Source organism: Monopterus albus, unplaced genomic scaffold (assembly GCF_001952655.1).
Source record: "Monopterus albus unplaced genomic scaffold, M_albus_1.0 scaffold126.1, whole genome shotgun sequence".
Taxonomy (NCBI): domain Eukaryota; kingdom Metazoa; phylum Chordata; class Actinopteri; order Synbranchiformes; family Synbranchidae; genus Monopterus; species Monopterus albus.
In genome coordinates, this window is record NW_018128006.1 from 2,295,529 (window position 1) to 2,313,923 (window position 18,395).

Here is an 18,395-nt window from a genome sequence, read left to right on the forward strand (position 1 = left end):
GGGTTGCGAGCTGAGCTGGGAGCTGCTTGACCTGACAACTGGGGTGGCATAATAAATTGTGGGGGGCCAAGAAATGTCCCCACGTGCCAAAACAAATGTTCCAAGCTTGGCCCGCGGGCCCCACTTTGGGCACAACTGGTCTATAGTTTTTCTGAAGTGAACACAGCCGAAAGCACATAATAGTTTGAGAGTCACATATTTCCATCCCATCTTACCCGGCAGCGTCTTGGCAAACTGCAGCAATCTCTGCAGGTGGGGTGATACAACATCAGACAGACCCTCCCCTTCTTCTGCACATGGCCACTCAAACAACTGAGCAGACAAGAAATCATGAAGACAACATGAAAAACATTTGCATGCTTTTGAGAGTACAAGTAGTGTTTCCACACTGTGACCTACCCTGCAGTGACTGCTGTCCTGCACTCTGTACAGTCGATGGGCCTCCACCATCCTGTCCACCATGTACTTCTGTTCTCGGGTTAAACTGGCAGACAAAGCCTGGTGAGGATGGAGTTAATAACACACTGGGTTAAATATCACAATGCATATTTAAACACTTATAACTTTCCAGAGAGGGAAGAACTCTCAACTCCTCTAGAGGTTCAATCCACAGCCTGGGCGCAGCGCTAGAAAAGGCTCTATCACCCATACTGACCACTTTAGTATCAGCAGGTTATCCAATCATCCAGTCACAGCAGACCGCAAAATATCTAGTCTTCTACCCAGTGATTTAACCAACATACTCACCAAAACCCCTCTACTCAACCATCTCACTAACCAAAGACTGTGTTCTGAACCATTCAACCAACCACTCAAACCATCTAAGAATATAAACCAGCCAACATCCAACCATAGACTAAACCCACAACCCAATCACACCATAAAAAGAGCCACCCAGCAACCAACCATTACCTAAACATTTTAGCGTGCAACATTTGCACTTAACACAAAATGCAGCTGAGGCTAATGGCAATTCTAAATTATGATAATTCATACTTTGTTGTCCCTCTAGGGGAATTTGTCTTAGGTGCAGTGTTACTGTATAATACTTCCTCTAAACATGCAACAGGAAGACTAATTACATAGATAAAAGCAATTCAACTTAATAAGCCAGTACAACTTATAAAACCAATAAAATAATACTGCAGTAGTACTGTGCATTGTAACAGAATATTCTACATTAAACATAAGACTAACAACTAAAATATTGCACTCTCTGATGTAGATCCTGCTATAAAGTGTTCTGTGACCATGTTCCACCATGTTCAACATGACTGTGGTTCTTAGAATGGTTCAGTCTGCATTTAGACAGTCTGGACAGTCAGCCAGAAGGTAAGCACTTGCATCTAGAGTGAAGGATGTCAGTTGGATCACTTGCTATTTTCTGTGCCTCTAAGCACAGCCGTCTCATATGAAGACAGAGGAGAATGTGGTTCTTTCCTCCCCGTGATCTTTATAACAGTCTGAACACTGGACTTGATTAAATTAAAACAAAATCATCAGTCTCCAGTCTACACCATGAAGTCTAGGTCTGCTGTAGCTGAGAACTGTCTGTGTACACACAAGAATCAATCTGATTTAAGTGGGTGTTACAAATGGCTGCCAAAATCAGTGAACTTCAACCTTTTGGAACATTAAATGTCTATTCCAACTTTCATGGCAATCCATCCAGTAGTTGCTGTGATATTCAGTTCTGGACCGACCAACAGTGTCACTAGTGGCAACCATCCAACAATCCGCAGACTGAGTCATGGTGTCCAGTACCTGTCCAGGTAGCCTGCTGGTAGAGCTGACACTCCTGCTGTCTATGTTCTCCTCCTCCTCCTGTCCTCTGCCTTTACCTCCTTTCCTGAGTCGCTTGGATTGGCACTGCACCTCTGTCAGAAGGCCTGGGGAGGAGCAATATGTCCAAGTCATCAGCCAAATCAGGTAAATGCATAATGTTTTAGGAGACACCGATTACAGTCAACAGTGCTTTGACTTTATCGCATTAAGTTAAACATTTGCTTTTGTGTGGTTGAATTCGATGTCCCTTACACTCGGCCAGCATTCCAACGGCGCGGCACTTCCTCAGCCGGCAGTCTTGGCACTTCCTTCTCATATACATGTCCATCTCACAGCCACCACCACTCTTACAGTGATACACGGCCTTTTTCGTCACACTGCGCCTGAAAAAACCTGCAGCAAGTGCAAAAGAAGGACCAGGTGAAGTTGACACTAAAACAAAATAAATATTAAAAAATGTAAAACTGACTCCAAAGGCAAAGACAGCAGCATAAGAAATACCAAAATACCTTTGCATCCCTCACAGGTAAGAGCATTATAGTGATATCCTGATGCTTTATCTCCACAGACCACACATAGCTCGTCCTGAGCTCTGCCCTTCCCTCCAGACCCCACCCGTGACCTCCGCCCCACTGGCAGTCCGGCTGCTCCGAGCCCCTGAGCCAGGCCTCCACACTGGGGCTCGGGGCTGGGATCAAAGGGAGCCTCTAGGCAATGAGTGCTGTAGTGGTACGGAGGATGGCAGAGCTGCGAGGATGAAAAGGAAGAGGAGGGAGAAGAGGTGGAGGAGGGTGGAGAGCCATAGAGGGAGAAGGGCAGGTTGGCAGGTCCGTACTGCTGCTGGCTGTAAGGGATCAGCTGGAGGTCAGGGTCCTGCAGGGGGTTGCCTGGAGGGTCAGCCAGCATGTCTGCAACAAGAAATAGTTCAGCGAGTGTCACTTTAACACATCCACCACTTCATTGTGGCTTTTGTAGCCAAGTATGTTTGTGCTCAGATTTGTGATCTCATTCAGTTTTGCTTTACAGTATCAGACTTTGGAAGAAGAGTTCAGAAACAGGGTCCAGGCTTTTACACCCAACATTTAAAAAGCACATGAAAAGCGAACTTTTTAGAAAGCACTATAATTGTTGCTGCCCCACTGTCCATTCTATCAAACTCGCTGTTTACCAAAGGATCAGGCTGGTCATTCCCTGTTTTTTACTAAAAATGTGTATATCTTACTTCTCTGTTCCATAAAGTTCAAATGCTGTTCAACGGCTATTAAAAACGCAAGAATGAACCACACCATTACACTGGGTGGTATACTGCTTCATTATTTTGCAGTTTATTTTGAGTCAGTTCCACATACACCGTTCTGCTGCCAGAAATAGTCAGTGGAGTAAATCTGTATTAATCCACAGCAGAAAATAGTCCACCAATGCTCCATATACATGTCTGATTAACATTTGAGAAAAAACAACAGTGCGGAACTGTTTTAAGAACTTACTTCCTTTTTTTTTTTTTTTTTTACTTGAAACTATATAGATGTGTGATGCATTTGAGAGAGTTCCACTTTCGAGAAGAACAAATGGGCTTGAGGGATGAGCGTCACAGACAGTGCAGGGAAGTCAAACACTCCTGAGACAGACTCACATGCTGTTGGTTTTAAGACTGATGCTGCACTGCCACATGTATCCTTACCAAAAATTAAATCTTGTCAGTACCACAAACAGTGGAAGTGTTTCAGACACACACACACACATCTGTATTTAAAAAAAAAAAAAACAATGGAGGGAAGCTGATTGAATAAGGATAACAGGAACATGAATGTACTTCTCAGGCAGCACAGTTGCAAGTCAAAGAGCATCACAAGAATGTGGTCTTACATGACTCATGTAACGTCACTCACTGCTTTTACGGCTCTTAGGGGATACGTGGAAAAACTGAGAGCGAGACCCTGTGAACTTGTTCAGACTGCTGCTGTAACAGGATGCAGCTGAGAGCTCCCAGTGCCATTTAGGATTTGCTGCATGTTTTATTGGCCGCTCGGTGGTGTGACAGCCTGAAACATCTATCAGTGCGTTTTGCAAGTTCTGTTATGCAAGTCCAGTCTCCGCTGAGAAAAGACATGTGGCAAGCACAAGTGGGACAATGCGGGGATTTGTTATGTACTCATCAAAAGGAATAAAGAGGGTGAAGGATGTTTAAACTTGAATATCAATCTGCTTATGTATGTTGGTGCCTTTAAGCTTTGACAAGGTAACCATCCAACCATTCTTGTAGTTCTGTAGTGGTGTTAAGGGGTGCTTCAGTGATTTGATTATAAAGATTCATAGCGTTGCAGGAATCATCACTTTGTCCCTTGAGTGGCTCAAGCTCCAAAAATACCAGATCCTGCACCTCTTTAACAGTTTGTACTATAGTAATACTGCTCTGATAAATGTCCACACCCCCAGTTTGTAAAGCAGGCTTTCTGTTTAAAAAAAAAAAAAAAAAATCACCAGTGAGGGATTACTTCATGGGCCAAAGTCCCAGGTTGCACATGTCCAAAGGCTCTGGGCCCCTTCATCATTTAGTCACGTCATAGATTTCTACAAAATACACTTCCCACACCTGTCCTTCATCATTTTTCAGTTTGTTTTTGGTGTTTTGCCTTTATTTACCAGTCAGCAATGTAGACAGAGAAGTGTGGATGCTGCGGCACCTTAACGGTTAGGATACCAGGGTTCCCTCTTGTGAAAGGACAAACCTTCTGCCCCTCGTATTATCAGGACACAGCCAGCTGTACCCTCCGACTTGCACAAGTCAGAAAAAACATGGCGAGGGCTGGCACTCTGACTGCTTTACCCTTACTAGATTTTTAGCTTTTATCAAAATGATGAAGAAGACAGCCTTCATTTGATTGGACAAAATGAGCCTTTAGTTTTCTTCAAGTGCTGTAGTCTGTGCAGTATGTGCGCCAACAGAACCATCAGTCTAAAGACACTTATTAACCCTTGTATACTCCTTCCTTTTGTCTTCTCTCTCCAGATGTTTCCTGTCTCTACCAGACTGTGGCGGCGTTCGGGGTGGGGGGAGGTCCTTGTTTTCTCGGCATGTGACACAACTGCGGTTTGCACTGTTTGTAAACCATCTGAATGATGTCTAAACACTCCTCAGGCCTCCCATCCATCCCACGCATGCTAGGGAGCCAAACAACACCAGCAAACTACCCCCCATTGCGCCCCCTCAAACTCACAACTCCCCCTCCTCCTGAGTGCAATAGAGGGAATAGACAGTAAATAAATATCTGGCATTCGCTCGACATAAGTGATCATTACAAATTAATTTTAAAAGTGCAAATGATCATTTAAAATCGAAGCAGAATAATAGAAAAGATTCAAAAATTCAAAAGTCTGACCCACTACAATCTAGTTTGCATTAATGCCTACCTAAAGTTTGCTAATGCAACAAACACTGGTTAAGTAAATACTGTAGCAGCAGCACCTCTGAGTGAAACTGAGTCAACTGAGCAACTGTACTGTTTATGAATACAACTTTTCATTTGTAAGAAGTACAATGTGTTTCTCTTTTCAAAGGGTACACATTCACTTTCAGTCAGCAGTGAGCTGATTTAACAGATGACATGTTGGGGGGAAAAGCCACTTTCTTCCAAAGAGTTGAAGAAATAAAACCATCTCAGGCCGCTCTCATCTCAGTAGAAACATGCAGTAGAAACATGTCAATAGGATTCAGAGGTGAAATCCTATTGACATGTTTCTACTGTCTTACTGTAAGTAAAACATTTCAAGTGACTTGTTGTTCAAAGGTGCTATAAATAAACTTGACTGCCATTGTATTGGGGTAAAAGCAGAAATGGAAGAAGTGGATATCTATCCAAATTAAAACCATACATATAGCTAGATACCAAAAAATGTTTTGGTATTTTAGGTGAACTGACCCTTTAAAACTAGAAAAGAATGTGCAGTAGAAAAAAAAATCTACCTACCAGGAAAACCAATGTTACGCAGCATCATTTGAATTCATTTTCCAGTGACTGATGATACTGAACATAACATTCAAATAACACAAGTCACATTTGTCTTGTACTTAAATTCAAGCGTCAGTGTAAATGTATTGGCATCACATTAAGGGAGAGCATGATAAATCCATCTTCAGTGTTGTAGCCCATATTGTTGCTGTTTCTATAACAGCACTGATGTCAACTTATTTTACAGAGAAAAAACTGAAGTAGAAAGAAAAACATAAAAAGCTGCAGAAGCAGCAGCAGCAGAGACCAACTGTCACAGTGGACTCACCGTAGTACTGGAGTTGCTCTGCGGAGCAGTAACCATCCGAGGCGGAGAGAAACCCCCCTGCCGAAAAGCTCATCTCCAACTCAGTCCACTCTCTCATCTGGACAGAAGGTCCTGTCTCTGGCTAGTAATATGAGATCTGTATTCACACACACAAAGACAAGAACTCAAGAGGCTTCACATTTGAAGGATCTGGGAAATGCAAAGGCATTCCTCAATCCCCAGGGTGCGTCCAGGTCTCTTAGCTGTCCAGGCTGATATCCCAGCCTATTTTTAAAAGCAGGGAGAAGGAGTGCAGCTGAGACTTTCACTCTGTGGTGGATGATGTGCTGGAGGAGGTCTTAACCATCCCTGAGGGATAGACGAAAAGGAAAGCAGGGACACCTAGAAAGGACAGGGATGGGACTGTGGTCCAAACAGCTGGACCTGGCAGGAACTTCACAAATCAGACCATATTCCTCATGGGCAGAATGAAGCACACTCAATACTCATAGTGTGTATGTGTGTGTGTTGAGATTTGTCCAGAATGGGTCTGTCCCAGAGTGCAACAGCTGGGCTGGGCAAATTAGGCATTTCTCATTTAACCTGATGAGTTGTACAAAACAATTTGGTGGACTAGATGGTGTTTCTGAAGCTGCTGTCAGCTTAAGCCAATTAAACAAATCCTGCCACTTGCATGTCTGCTGTGCGTGTGTGTGTCCATGTTTGTCCCTTAAGCTTTGTGAGTGTGTTTACTTAGCATTTTGTTTACCGCTGCTCTGTTTGTGCTGCAGTTAATATTGGACAGCAGTTAGATTTAAGGGGCTTGGGGACCTCAGCCTCCCCTACAGATGGTTAACCAGGCCGGGATAGAGCGAGAGAAGTCGAGGCCTGAACTACCCAGAGAAGACAGAGAATTGACCTCGACACTGTAGATCTTTGAACAGGGCTATCTGACATTCAACATGTTTAGTGAGGATTAACGAGGTCCTTCTCCCCCGCATATCATCCCTTTCACTGACTCATTATGGAGCCGGGACTGACTGGTGGATAACAGAGGGCGAGGGAAGAGCCACTCGTGGTCACTGAAGCTGTAGCCTTCACTGAACTGATTAGGACCGATGTGACAAATTAAACAGGAATGTGGTTGCTAACTACGCACTGTCTTTCTTTTCAAGACTATGTCCAAAGGGTAAATTGTTCCGTGATGGTGGCGCGTATGCATGCAGTGGCCCGGGGCCCTTGGCTCCAGACATAATTTCGTTGTACATGTCACAATGTTACAGTGACAATAAATAATGCTTCTTCTTCTTCTTCACGTGCAGTCACACTTCAGGATGACAAAACTGCTTCAAGATGACTTGTACTTTAGGAAAAAGCACAAACTTAAATAGAGCAAATAGATAAAACAGAAATGGCGTCCTACATGTCCAAGACTTTCAATAACATTTGTTGTGATGTAGCTATGTTATTTAGTCTCAATGACATAAATGTGGTGGACTTAAAATGAAGAGGTAGCATATTGTTATTTCTCAGTTAACAGCAGTTTGTCCTGTGACCCATCCCGAGATATGTGGCAAAACAAGCTGTCAGCCATTATTCCTCCAACCGTCTCTGACCTCTGGGGAGTGGATGGAGAACAGCAGGCAGGCCATAGCACTGAGAGTGACACTAAACAATGGGGACAATATCTGAGAGCTTACACATGTTACCATGCATCTCGTTGAGGTGTCACACTGTTGGACATGGGCCTGACTATGAGGGCTCGCCCCAGGGGAGAGGAGTGTCATGAAAGAATGGGGAGAGAAGGGAGAAGGATGAGCGTGTTCACATAAGTGTGGTTAGTTCAACTGGACTCTGGATCGTTCCCTCAGCCAACTGCACCAAGATGCCTGAAAATATGTGTATAAAAACAAAATGTAGTATGATGAGGTGATTTCCAGAAAAATAAAGCAAAGTCTGACATTTCTACATAAAACTAACTTATACAAACCTAACAGAAAATACAGCTAAGTCAGTTGTTCCTATAAGGTTCAGACCAAGAAAAACAAAATAATGGCACATTCGGATTCTTAAACTCATTAGTCCTGAATCACTCACAATACAAGCCTGGAGATAAGCGCAGCACATAATAAATCCTGTTCAGGACGTCCTTTCCATGCAGCCAGCTCCTCTCTTTATCAAAGAGCTGCTGGCTGGTAGCTGCAGCTCGATAATGGACTGGACTGTTTACTGACCCTAGTAGAAAAACTGACGCTCACAGGATTGCGTCGGTTAAATCTATAGCTTAAAGTCTGAGCGTGGGTGAGAGTGCACTTGGGGGAATTTGGCTATCAGAAGGTGGAATGTAAATGGTCCATTGACAGTCATGTCTAAAGGGTTAGTCTGAAACCATGTATTCTGTCCTGTAGACGCTGTTGTGAGACTGGATTTTAAAGGATACTTCTCATACGCCAACCATTTTTAAAAAATATTTTCCTTCTTTTTAAAGGCCGAAAAGAAAAATTACAAATTACACCTTTTAAAAAACCTTTAGCTTTGATCAGTTAGTCCCATTTCAAGACGTGCTGGGTCAGAATGCAGGACATAAGCCTGATCTTCAGGTCAAAGATCACTAAACAACAGCTTTATGTTTCAGGTGTTAGCGAGGAGCAAAGGTTGTGCACTCACCCCTGATAAGCCTTCCTGCTGTGTCCAGTGTCCAGGCGTCTTCTTACTTAGCCCAACTCTCACTTTTTGCAATACTGATTGCAGCCCAGTCTCCATTCTCTGTGTGGGGGGGGGGTGGGCGGGGGGGGGGCACAACCAGGAAAGAACAAAATTTGAAGCGTTTGCATGTATGCCAATAAAAACCACACATCTACCATTACATTTCCCAGTATGGGACCTTTTGGCTGCACTAGGGTTTTGAACTTGGGTGAGTCACAAATGACCCCTGTGCCCCCTGTAGTCTCCTGTTAGTACAAACTGGAATCATCTCATTAAGAAATTCCCAGTACAGTGTATTTATAAACAGCCTCTTGTTCATCCCTGGTGATGGATGGATGCTCCCTATCACTTGCTTTTCCTGCTAACTCCCCAACCTGCTTGACAATCCCACGCGCGACCACCCCCCCCCCCCCCCCCCACCCCCAATACAGACACACTTACTGAACCCATTAATATATTTCTGTACTGACCTTGCTTCCTCAGTGTGTGGGCCCTTACTGTTTAGAGTGCATGTGGTTGTATTATGTGTAAGAGTGAAACAAGATGTGTGCGTGTGTGTGTGTGTGTTGGGGGGGTTATGAGGGAGACGGGTACAAGTAAGAGGCCAGTTGGAAGCTGCTAATGAAGAAAAACAACATGGCTGTCAAGACCTCCCAGAAGCAGGTCAAACACTGTTGAGGTCAGTGAAGGCAAAGGGCCAAAGGTCAACATCAAGGCCGAGACCAGGCCTTGACCTGAGCTGGGACGAAAAACAGTGAGAGGTGAACAGAGTAAACTGTCAGGAAGGGGGAGCTATCAGGGTGTTATTCTTCTCAAGAGGAGCAGTTATGGTAAAATTCATAAGTCAGATTAAGTAAAAATAAAAAAACAACTGGAACACCATGACAAGAGGAACTGGGCCAATTCTAAACGACTCAGTCAAGACTTTACCACAAAAGAAAGGAACAGAAAAGGTGCTATTCATTAGTTTAATGTTTACAGTACACTGACCCAGCAAACATATTTAACATTTCTTAAAATACAAATGTTTGTGTCAAAATGTGCAAAAACTAATGAAATCAAAATGTGTAAATTACAGAAAATATTATCACCACTGCAAATAATGAAACTATAGGATTACAATTGATAAGCTACCTAAAAGTTTTTTTTATTTTTTATACTGGCACATAAACATCAATAATTATTGAGTAAATATAATTTACACTTGATGTTTTTTCCTTTTCTGATCACACACACACCACTGAATTTAAAACCTCAAGAGCCAGAAAAACAAAAGATTCAAGTTAGAGGAGGTATTCTGAAACACTGTAAACAAGATCACGCAGTGAGATACGGCTTAACTGTCACGCGTTTAACAATTTCAAGAATGCCAGAATAATTTTAGAGAAACTGCTGTGTGGTCTGTCCACCTCCACCAGCAGGTTTCGGATATCTATGGAGGTCTACCATCTGACTGTAGCTGTGACCTAATACCAGGAGGAGTTTCCTTCCATGTCAAAAACCTGAAACCCTCAATCGACCCTCGCTAACAATGAGAGCAGTGGGTCGCATTAGTGTGAGTGAAGAACCTAACCTGTTACTGCACTATTCAGATAAAATCACAGTAAACATTTTAAGATGTCTATAATTTAAAAAAAAAACACTTAAATGTACAATTTTTCATTCTGATTCTGTGTTGGAAATGTGATTTTGAGGGTTCCCTGGAAGCGTGCGTGGCCCACCAGCACGCTCGGTGTAACTTAGCTCCTGAGCAGAGGTGCTGCCTCAGCACTGTCCACCTGCAACGGAGCTCTGCGGTAAATGATGAACTGGATGGTAATCTGAACCACAGCGTCAAGGAAATCAACACAATGAGCCTGTTTATTAGCAAGCCTGCTACTGGCAGAGCATTTCACACAGAACAAACAACACATGACTAAAGCCCCTTTTCCACCGCCTGGTACCAGCTCAGCTCAACTCGCCTTATTTGTGTTTCCATCAGTAAGATAGTACCTGGTACAATCAGTGATGTGTGAACACCACAGACTGGCGATTGGTCAGAGAAATCGTGTCATCAACATGCGACGTCCTGGAACAAAGAAAGCGCCTTTTTTTAAAAGCAACGTTATTTAAACATTATTTACTTTATTGTAGTTACTGTGCTAACTAAATACAGTCACGTACCGAGAATCAAGAACAGCATACCTTCTATGTCCTCCTTTGTTACTGTGCCAGTTGTTGACAATGTCATGGCAGTGTAATGCGGTGTTGCTATGACAACCAGCTGCCCTGAGAGGCGACCATCTGCAGTGGAAAACCAAGCACCCGGTACCAAAATCGATGAACTCGAGTCAGTACTCCCTTTTGATCCCAGCCCCGAGTCGAGTAGGTGATGAAAAAGGGGCTTAAGATGAAAAGGGAGATATTTTGTTTCATTTCTGTCAAGCTCATTTGACCATGAAGTGATGAAATATGCCATAAAATAATTGTATTTTTCATTCTGAATTGCAGACAGTGACTCCTATTTATGTGCTGCACAAGCGTAAACCACCAATTGGGCAAAGTGGGCAACTGCCCTTGGGGCTCAGTGGGTTCACTGTGTGCCAATTTCCTTTCCTTTTATTTTTGATAGTTGTCAATTGTGTTGAGGAATTATCACCACTAAAGCACAATATCAACTAAACTGTGTCCTGCATTACTACATTGTTCACATGGTACATATTAAAGTAGTGTTTATGCAAAATAGCAAAACCCATTTAAAACACCAAGTGACAGAATTACTACAGCCGTGCCGTACTTGCTGATCTTGGAGATTCTGTGCATTTAAGGAACCTGCCATGAATATTCTGTTAGTAAGCACTGAACTTTTCACTTATCTGCTAAAAGTCTGATTAGAAAAGTGATGAAGCAACTTAAGTTACGTACTGTATTTATTTTTAACAGTTTTAGGTGCTGCTAAGTTGTGGAAGCCAATGCAATGTAATTTTGTTCTATTGTCTACCTAACTGGGGCAGCACAGCAGCAGAGTAAGAAAGAAGGTTCCGGGTTCGAGCTCGGGCCGGCCCAGGGCCTTTCTCTGTGTGTGGATTCTCTCTGGGTACTCTGGCTCCCTCCCACAGTCCACAGACATGCAGCTTAGGCTGATTGGTGGCTCTAAATTGCCAGTAGGAGTGTGAGTGTGTGTGGTTGTTCGTCTACATGTCAGCCCTGTGACAGACTGGCGACCTGTCCAGGGTGTACCTCGTCTCTTGCCCAATGTCAGCTGGGATTGGCTCCAGAGCAAGCAGCTGGAAACTCCAGCCTAACACTTTTGTGGGGTGTAGCTTTTATAAAATAGAGTGTCTTGCCTGGCAACAACCTGGTTTCCTTGTAAGTGTTTGGACCTTTGATACTGTATATTGTGATACCACACATGCAGTCATGAGGCCTTGACCGATGAGCGGCCCTTTGCCTAAAATATAGCATGTACATGGAATTAAGGAGAACCAAGAGGCATGGCAGCAGTGGCTGTTTGTGTTTTTAAGGATACAATGAGGTCAAAGGAGAGGGTACCAAGACTGCCAATGAGCCAAGGCAAGTGATCAATCAGGTAACTGCTTTCACTCTGGCCTTCTTTGGGGTTCTTCAATAGGATACTCAGGCCATATGTGGTGTTTCCCAGGATGACCAGTGCAAAGAGGAAGTAAGAGACTCCTTCTGTTGATTTCCTCTTGAACTGTGGGGACAAATGAAAGGACAGGAAGGGAAGTGGAAGGACTAAAAACCTTTTTTAGACAAAATAGAATATGCCTTACACAGCCAACACATATTTCCCACCAGACTATGTGCAGTGATATGTGAGACTGCAAAAGCCAAAGCATCCTTCACGTTGTCAGTGGAATACATCACCTTGCAGTTTTTGCCTGCTCAGTATTTAGGTATAGTGAATTTTTCTTCTCTTGTGCAGAATTAAATATACATCAAAACAACTTGTAATGCATTTATAGCTTTTATCTAAAGTTATTATTTCACCTGCTGCACCACCTCATCTGATTTGTCTTTAACCAAAGTTTTAACTAGCTTACCTGCATTTAATTTGAATTACTGATGGATAGCTTTTCAACTTTTTCCTCATAGATCAATGAGGTCTTATAATTATATAGTATTTTTCTTTGTATTAATCTGGCTATGAAAAGTGACTAAAGTTTAAAAATAAATGCAATGGAGTAAAAGTACAATATTTGCCTCTAAAATGTAGTGAAGTGTTAGAATTGGATTTCAGGAGTTGCAGTTGTTTTATTTACTGTTAGTATTATTTTGCTTTTATAATGATAAAGTTTAGTATGACTGTTTGTGTTTTATTAGCAGCATCATGTATCAGTATTAACCTGGCTCTTATACATGCATAATAGTAATAATTTTCAGCTGTAGTTCAACTTGTAGTGTTTCTTATTTTCTTGGATAATTGTGCAAGAGCAGATTGCATAGATAAGTGTCCTGACAACTCAAGATAAGACAGTGTTAATGTATGCTATTTTACAGACATGGAAGTATGGCAGTTTTTTACAACAGAATTAGGGAAGTAAGTGGCACAGCTAACTGCATGTCCATTTTCAGTTAGAAAGAAACGCCTGAAAATAGAAGATAACAACATACACACACACACCTACTGCCTATATGAACATTCTAGAATGTTGACGTATAACGTACCACCCATGTACAGGGCAGTCCCAGCCCGAGAAGATAAATGTAAACGTTTTGTGATAATCAATGCTCTTGGAGACTTGTCATCTCTCAGAGCCCAGCGTTGTAATAACTCTGCATCTAACCAGAAGAAAATAAATCTACTTGAAGCTGATTCCTGTATCCTGAGTGTTACTTCTTGGGGCCTTCAGACAAAAGAACCGGGTTAAAACTAAAAGAAGTCAAAGTATGAAGTAAGAAAATAAAAATACTCAAGTACAGATACCTTAAAATTGTACTTAAGTACAGTACTTGAGTAAATGTACTTAGTTACTTTCTACCACAGTTTGGAACAGAAAAAAAGTGGAATTAATTTGTGATTAATCGCCCATAGTTAACTATTTTAATCGGCTGACAGCTCTAATTAATATCTATCTGTTAGTACAACAAGCATTGCTACTGTCAGTTAACGCCTACCACACACAGTATACAGCTAATAATGCCAAAGAATTAACGCATTTTTAGAAGAAAGTTCTTTGTCATACTCACATTAGTGTACATCTGGGGGAGTCTGGAACAGAGGTAGAGCACTGATGAAACTGAACCGATGGCAAAGCCAATTATCTTTTTAGAGCTAAACGTCTGAAGCAACAGAGAGGCAGACACAGCATTAAACCAGACAGGAAATGCTGACAAGTTCACTTCCCTCAGGTCACTAGTTACAAAACAGATAGGACTCACCTTGTCTGAACCAACATCTGACACTGAGAGCAAGGCACGACTTCTGAAGCCAGTTGGAAGAGTTTCCTGTTGGATGCCTAAACCGGGTAGGTGGGTGAGGCTTGTGAAGCCCAGGATGCAGGTTATACCAGCCATATATAAAACCATCCTGCCTGAAGAAGAGACAGCATCTGAGTTCACAGTTAATATTGGGAGACATACAGTATATTAGCATTTTCTAACAGACAAGGGTAACTGTGTCAAAGATGGCATGTGATGACATCATTGCACGGCCCAGGGATTACCCTGTTCCAGAGAACTAATCTTCTATTTGGCAGCTGTTAAACAAAACTAACAAACCAAAACACTCACTTTCAGCCGTTCTTTTCCTTAGCTTGTAATATAAGAACATGCTCAGCATCACTAGGTCTGCCAGAACATAATAAACCGCTGTGTACGTCTAGACAGAGAGAAAGATACACAAGACAAGTCAGAGATGAAGGAAAACTTTCATTTTCTCTATATCAAAGTCTTTATAATGGAAGCATACAGAGGTGGCAAATTAACAGATACATATCCATTACTTATTCTTTAATTTGTCAACCATCTATATTAGTTCCATGTATGTGCAATACTTGTTAAATTATGTGCAAACAATAATTACTTGGTGATAACTCTAAAAACATGACCATTTGTTTGCTTTTTTTGTCATAACATTACAGAGTACATGCTTATAATGCCATTTCCCATTGGTTCTACAAATTAAAAGACTAAGAAATTGATCAAAAACACTAATTTTCAGATTAATTGATACCAAATACCCATTCACTGAGGCAGTTATTACATCACAGCAAGTCACCTGAAGTGGGAGCTGTTCTGCCAAGAAGGAGCCCACCAGATTGCAGGAGTCACCTCCCAACCACAGCAACACAAACCAGATAGAGATCGCGCTGTCCATATTCCCTGTTTTGCATGACTTATAGTACTGTCTGCAGTCAGAAGAACAGACAAAATTACAGATGGCATTCAGGTAAAGGAGCACTTCCTCTGAGAGGCACAGACAGCACCACAACACTTACGGCATTGAAGACACCATGAAGCAGACAATGGACAGGAGGCCCAGGTAGACACTGGCCATATCCCTCGCATCCTGGGCACACTCCCCAAGGCCTTCCCATACCCATTTTGTCCCATTAGGACACAAAGAGGTGAAGTTGCCTTCAGTGGTCCATCCCGAGAAGCCTCGTGTAAGGACTCCATCTGGCCACATATTCTGCTGGAAGAAAAAAAACCTATGTAAAAGCCACTTCGTCTAAACAAAACATCCTTACCTTACATTTTCATTTCTGACATCGACAGCCTATACACAAAGTTTACAATAAACCACAAAATGAAAATGGCAAAAATATCTCACCCATATATGCGAACAAACGACGCGTTCAACGCTTCATCATCAAAATCAGCCACATTCAGCAAAAACGGCATCACGTATGAACCACAAACGTCGAAAAAAGACGACGATAACGGGGTCAAAGGTTGTTGAACACTTAAAAACATCAATAGCAGCCTGTAAGATACACATTCTGCTAATGTTGGGTCGATTAAATCAAGTCAAATGATGGTTAAATGAAGTGGCTGTGTGTGTAGCTACATTTATATACTGGGTAACACTACAAAACACACTTTGGTCACACAAATACACTCTACAGAAAACGAAACCGGGGACTAAACAAACCCAGTTGTTCGTTAGCCACTCTGCTGGCTAGCCGCGACAACAACTATCAATAAACAAACAGCTGGATCCAGGCTGTGGCTTTCACATCGGAGACGTCTAAAACACTACTCAGCTGAAAATGAACAAAACGTTTGTCTTGCCTGTGTGGTCGATGACATTCCTGTAAAGTCCTTAGCGCCGCAGCAGCTGCAGCAATAACAACAAACCTCTGGGTAATACACAGGAAAACAGGGACTGAACTGGGTCAGCGTCTATGAGCCGATTGGTCGCTACGATGAAACGTCACTGAAAGGGAACCAAAATTACCACGTGACTGTCGGTGTTGTATCGATACGAGTTCCCCCCTATAGCTCAACCCCGATGTGCCACAAAGCGATTACGGTCCGCGGGAGCGCGCGCAGCCTGTTAAAATGCATGCACCCCAACCCCAAATCATATATCCTAACCATAAAAACCAACAGAGACTCTTTAGTAAATGCCGTTCTTAACGAGGGGAACACATCTCAAGGGGGGCACGCTGTCAAGAAAAATACCCTTTTCTCTTTTTATATCATATAGCAGCTAAGTCTAATTAACACAATACTGTACCTTGCCAGAGGTTTTCTATCAAAGACGTCATGTAAGGTGACAATCAATATTACTTATTAAAAACAGTGAAATAAAAAAACCTGCCCCCATTTTCCCTCAAGTCCCTAGTACCTAATAAAGTGACCGGTTAGTGTATGAACATGCATTTATCAATCTGCAGGATAAATACATAAGAAATACAGTGTACATACATAAAACACATGTACCCGAAAACATTTTTAACAACTGGAGCGGCATAGCACTGGGATTAAATAAGAAATGTAATTGTTAGTGGTTGGGTACCCATGGATAACTGATCTATACTGTCACAATCACTTTTAGAATCAGACAGCTAATAGAGTGGACACATTTGTAGCAGTGTCCATTCTGTCATACTCACATTAGGGTGCATCATGGGGAAGTCTGGAACAGAGATAGGGCAGCTGACGGCACCGGACCAATGGAAGTAGTCTCTTTAGAGGTAAAAACCTGAAACATCAGAGAGGCATACACAATGTTACACCAGAAAGAAAATCAAGACATAACTATATCACTTCCCTCGGGTCGCTATTAAATAAAACAGGACTCACCTTGATAGAACTAACAACAAAGGTTGAAAACAAGACACCACTTAGGCCTATTTCTGAACCCAGAAGAGAGACTAATCCAGAGAGGTGAGTGAGGTTTGTAAAGCTCAGCATGCACCAACCACATATAGGACACTCCTGCCTGGAGAGGAGACAACACATGGGATAGGCTACATCCCAGTTCCCTCAAATGCATCTTTTCCTTTGCTCTTAGTCCTGCCAGAGTAAGATGCAAGGAAAATATGAAAGGAGAGGGGAATCGAGGAAACACGTTCTACAGACATGAGACGTCTTTTCCTCCTTCCAACCACCAACTCATATCCAATAAGGAAGCTAAATGACTTAAGCGAAAGATCACCTAAGGGAAAGTGGATGTACCCCTGGGTCCAAATTTAATAATGGGAGACTTAACTTATGGCTGTAGGTTATCAAAGGTCACCAGTAAGGAAACACATGCCACAGGAATATTAGGCATGTGATGGCATCTTACAAGGTACAGAGATTACCCGTTTGGTCTGTGTGGTTGACGCCAAGAACAAATTTTTATGCCCCAATCCCATGGCCCTTGGAAGGTAATGTGGCCATGATTTGTCAGAAAATGACATTTTATGGAACAAAACGACCGATTTCTTGTAGACATACTTCACACTCAGATTTATTATAAATTTTAAGCATGAAAAATAAAACTATGTGCGTCAAAACATTCATGATCTACAGTATATCAATGTAGGCTCTAACATTTTCTAGTAAAATGTTCATCAACACCGTGGCTCACCTCACGTTAATGTTACTTTTCTCTGCAACCTGCAGACCTTGATACTACAGCGCTCACACTTTTCACATATTGTCATCACATATCAACAACCCTTGTTAACCTGGATTCATTCACTCCTCGTGGTAATTATTAGTACTGGAGCCCCCTGCATCCGTGTAAAACTAAATAGTATCCAGATCCATAAAGGTTAATATTCTCACTCGGTGAACTTTAATGCGGGGTCTGCAGAAGAGGAAATGTCTCCTTCACAAAAATTCTTATTCCCAAGATAAAATAGACTAGACAGCTTTAGCTGTTTGTGACACTTACACATTAGGTTACACATAGGCCACTATATCCAAGGACAATTGACAGGAGAAAGCATGTCCTACCTGTAAAATCCAACGCCAGACTGAATGCCAAGGTGAAGAGGTATATTATTTCCGAAGCCGCTGAGGTTATTGTGTCAGCTGACCGTGTGTCAGACTGACGACTCAGCACCCAGACCGTGCTGATGTCAACTGGTGAGCTTGTATTTTCTAGTTTGCTCCAAGGAAATGTTTCCTGTCCTCTCGTGCTTGTCGTAAACGTTGGCGCTGTGGACACGGCTTTATAGAGAGATTATAAGATACGAGATGAACCC

General features: G+C 42.3%; 2 protein-coding genes across 7 annotated transcripts in view; both read right to left on the reverse strand.

Moving 5' to 3' along the window:
• nr1h5 (nuclear receptor subfamily 1, group H, member 5) overlaps nucleotides 1-8,792 on the reverse strand; it is a 13,173-nt gene extending 4,381 nt beyond the window's left edge. Inside the window, exons 1-7 of the mRNA XM_020612470.1 lie at nucleotides 8,710-8,792; nucleotides 6,064-6,199; nucleotides 2,295-2,693; nucleotides 2,038-2,178; nucleotides 1,765-1,889; nucleotides 400-498; nucleotides 216-312 (exon numbers count right to left, since the gene is read on the reverse strand). Coding sequence (XP_020468126.1) covers nucleotides 216-312; nucleotides 400-498; nucleotides 1,765-1,889; nucleotides 2,038-2,178; nucleotides 2,295-2,693; nucleotides 6,064-6,160 — 958 coding nt within the window. The 5' untranslated portion in view covers nucleotides 6,161-6,199; nucleotides 8,710-8,792. The remainder of the gene's footprint in view (nucleotides 1-215; nucleotides 313-399; nucleotides 499-1,764; nucleotides 1,890-2,037; nucleotides 2,179-2,294; nucleotides 2,694-6,063; nucleotides 6,200-8,709) is intronic.
• A 966-nt stretch (nucleotides 8,793-9,758) lies between these two features.
• Nucleotides 9,759-18,331, reverse strand: slc66a1 (solute carrier family 66 member 1). Of its 6 annotated transcripts, none has more exons than XM_020612643.1 (10): nucleotides 18,145-18,330; nucleotides 16,812-16,900; nucleotides 15,985-16,129; nucleotides 15,189-15,385; nucleotides 14,969-15,098; nucleotides 14,482-14,569; nucleotides 14,131-14,282; nucleotides 13,939-14,031; nucleotides 12,257-12,442; nucleotides 9,759-10,568 (listed from the first exon to the last, which is right to left on the reverse strand). In XM_020612643.1, exons 3-10 carry the CDS (start codon nucleotides 16,000-16,002, stop codon nucleotides 10,488-10,490), a joined length of 945 nt encoding a protein of 314 aa, XP_020468299.1. In that variant the 5' UTR covers nucleotides 16,003-16,129; nucleotides 16,812-16,900; nucleotides 18,145-18,330; the 3' UTR covers nucleotides 9,759-10,487. The 6 variants fall into 6 exon arrangements, with proteins under 6 accessions (XP_020468299.1, XP_020468300.1, XP_020468301.1 ...); XM_020612644.1 differs by having other exon boundaries at nucleotides 15,189-15,382; nucleotides 18,145-18,326; XM_020612645.1 differs by lacking the exon at nucleotides 15,985-16,129 and having other exon boundaries at nucleotides 18,145-18,331.
• Nucleotides 18,332-18,395: the final 64 nt, after the last annotated feature.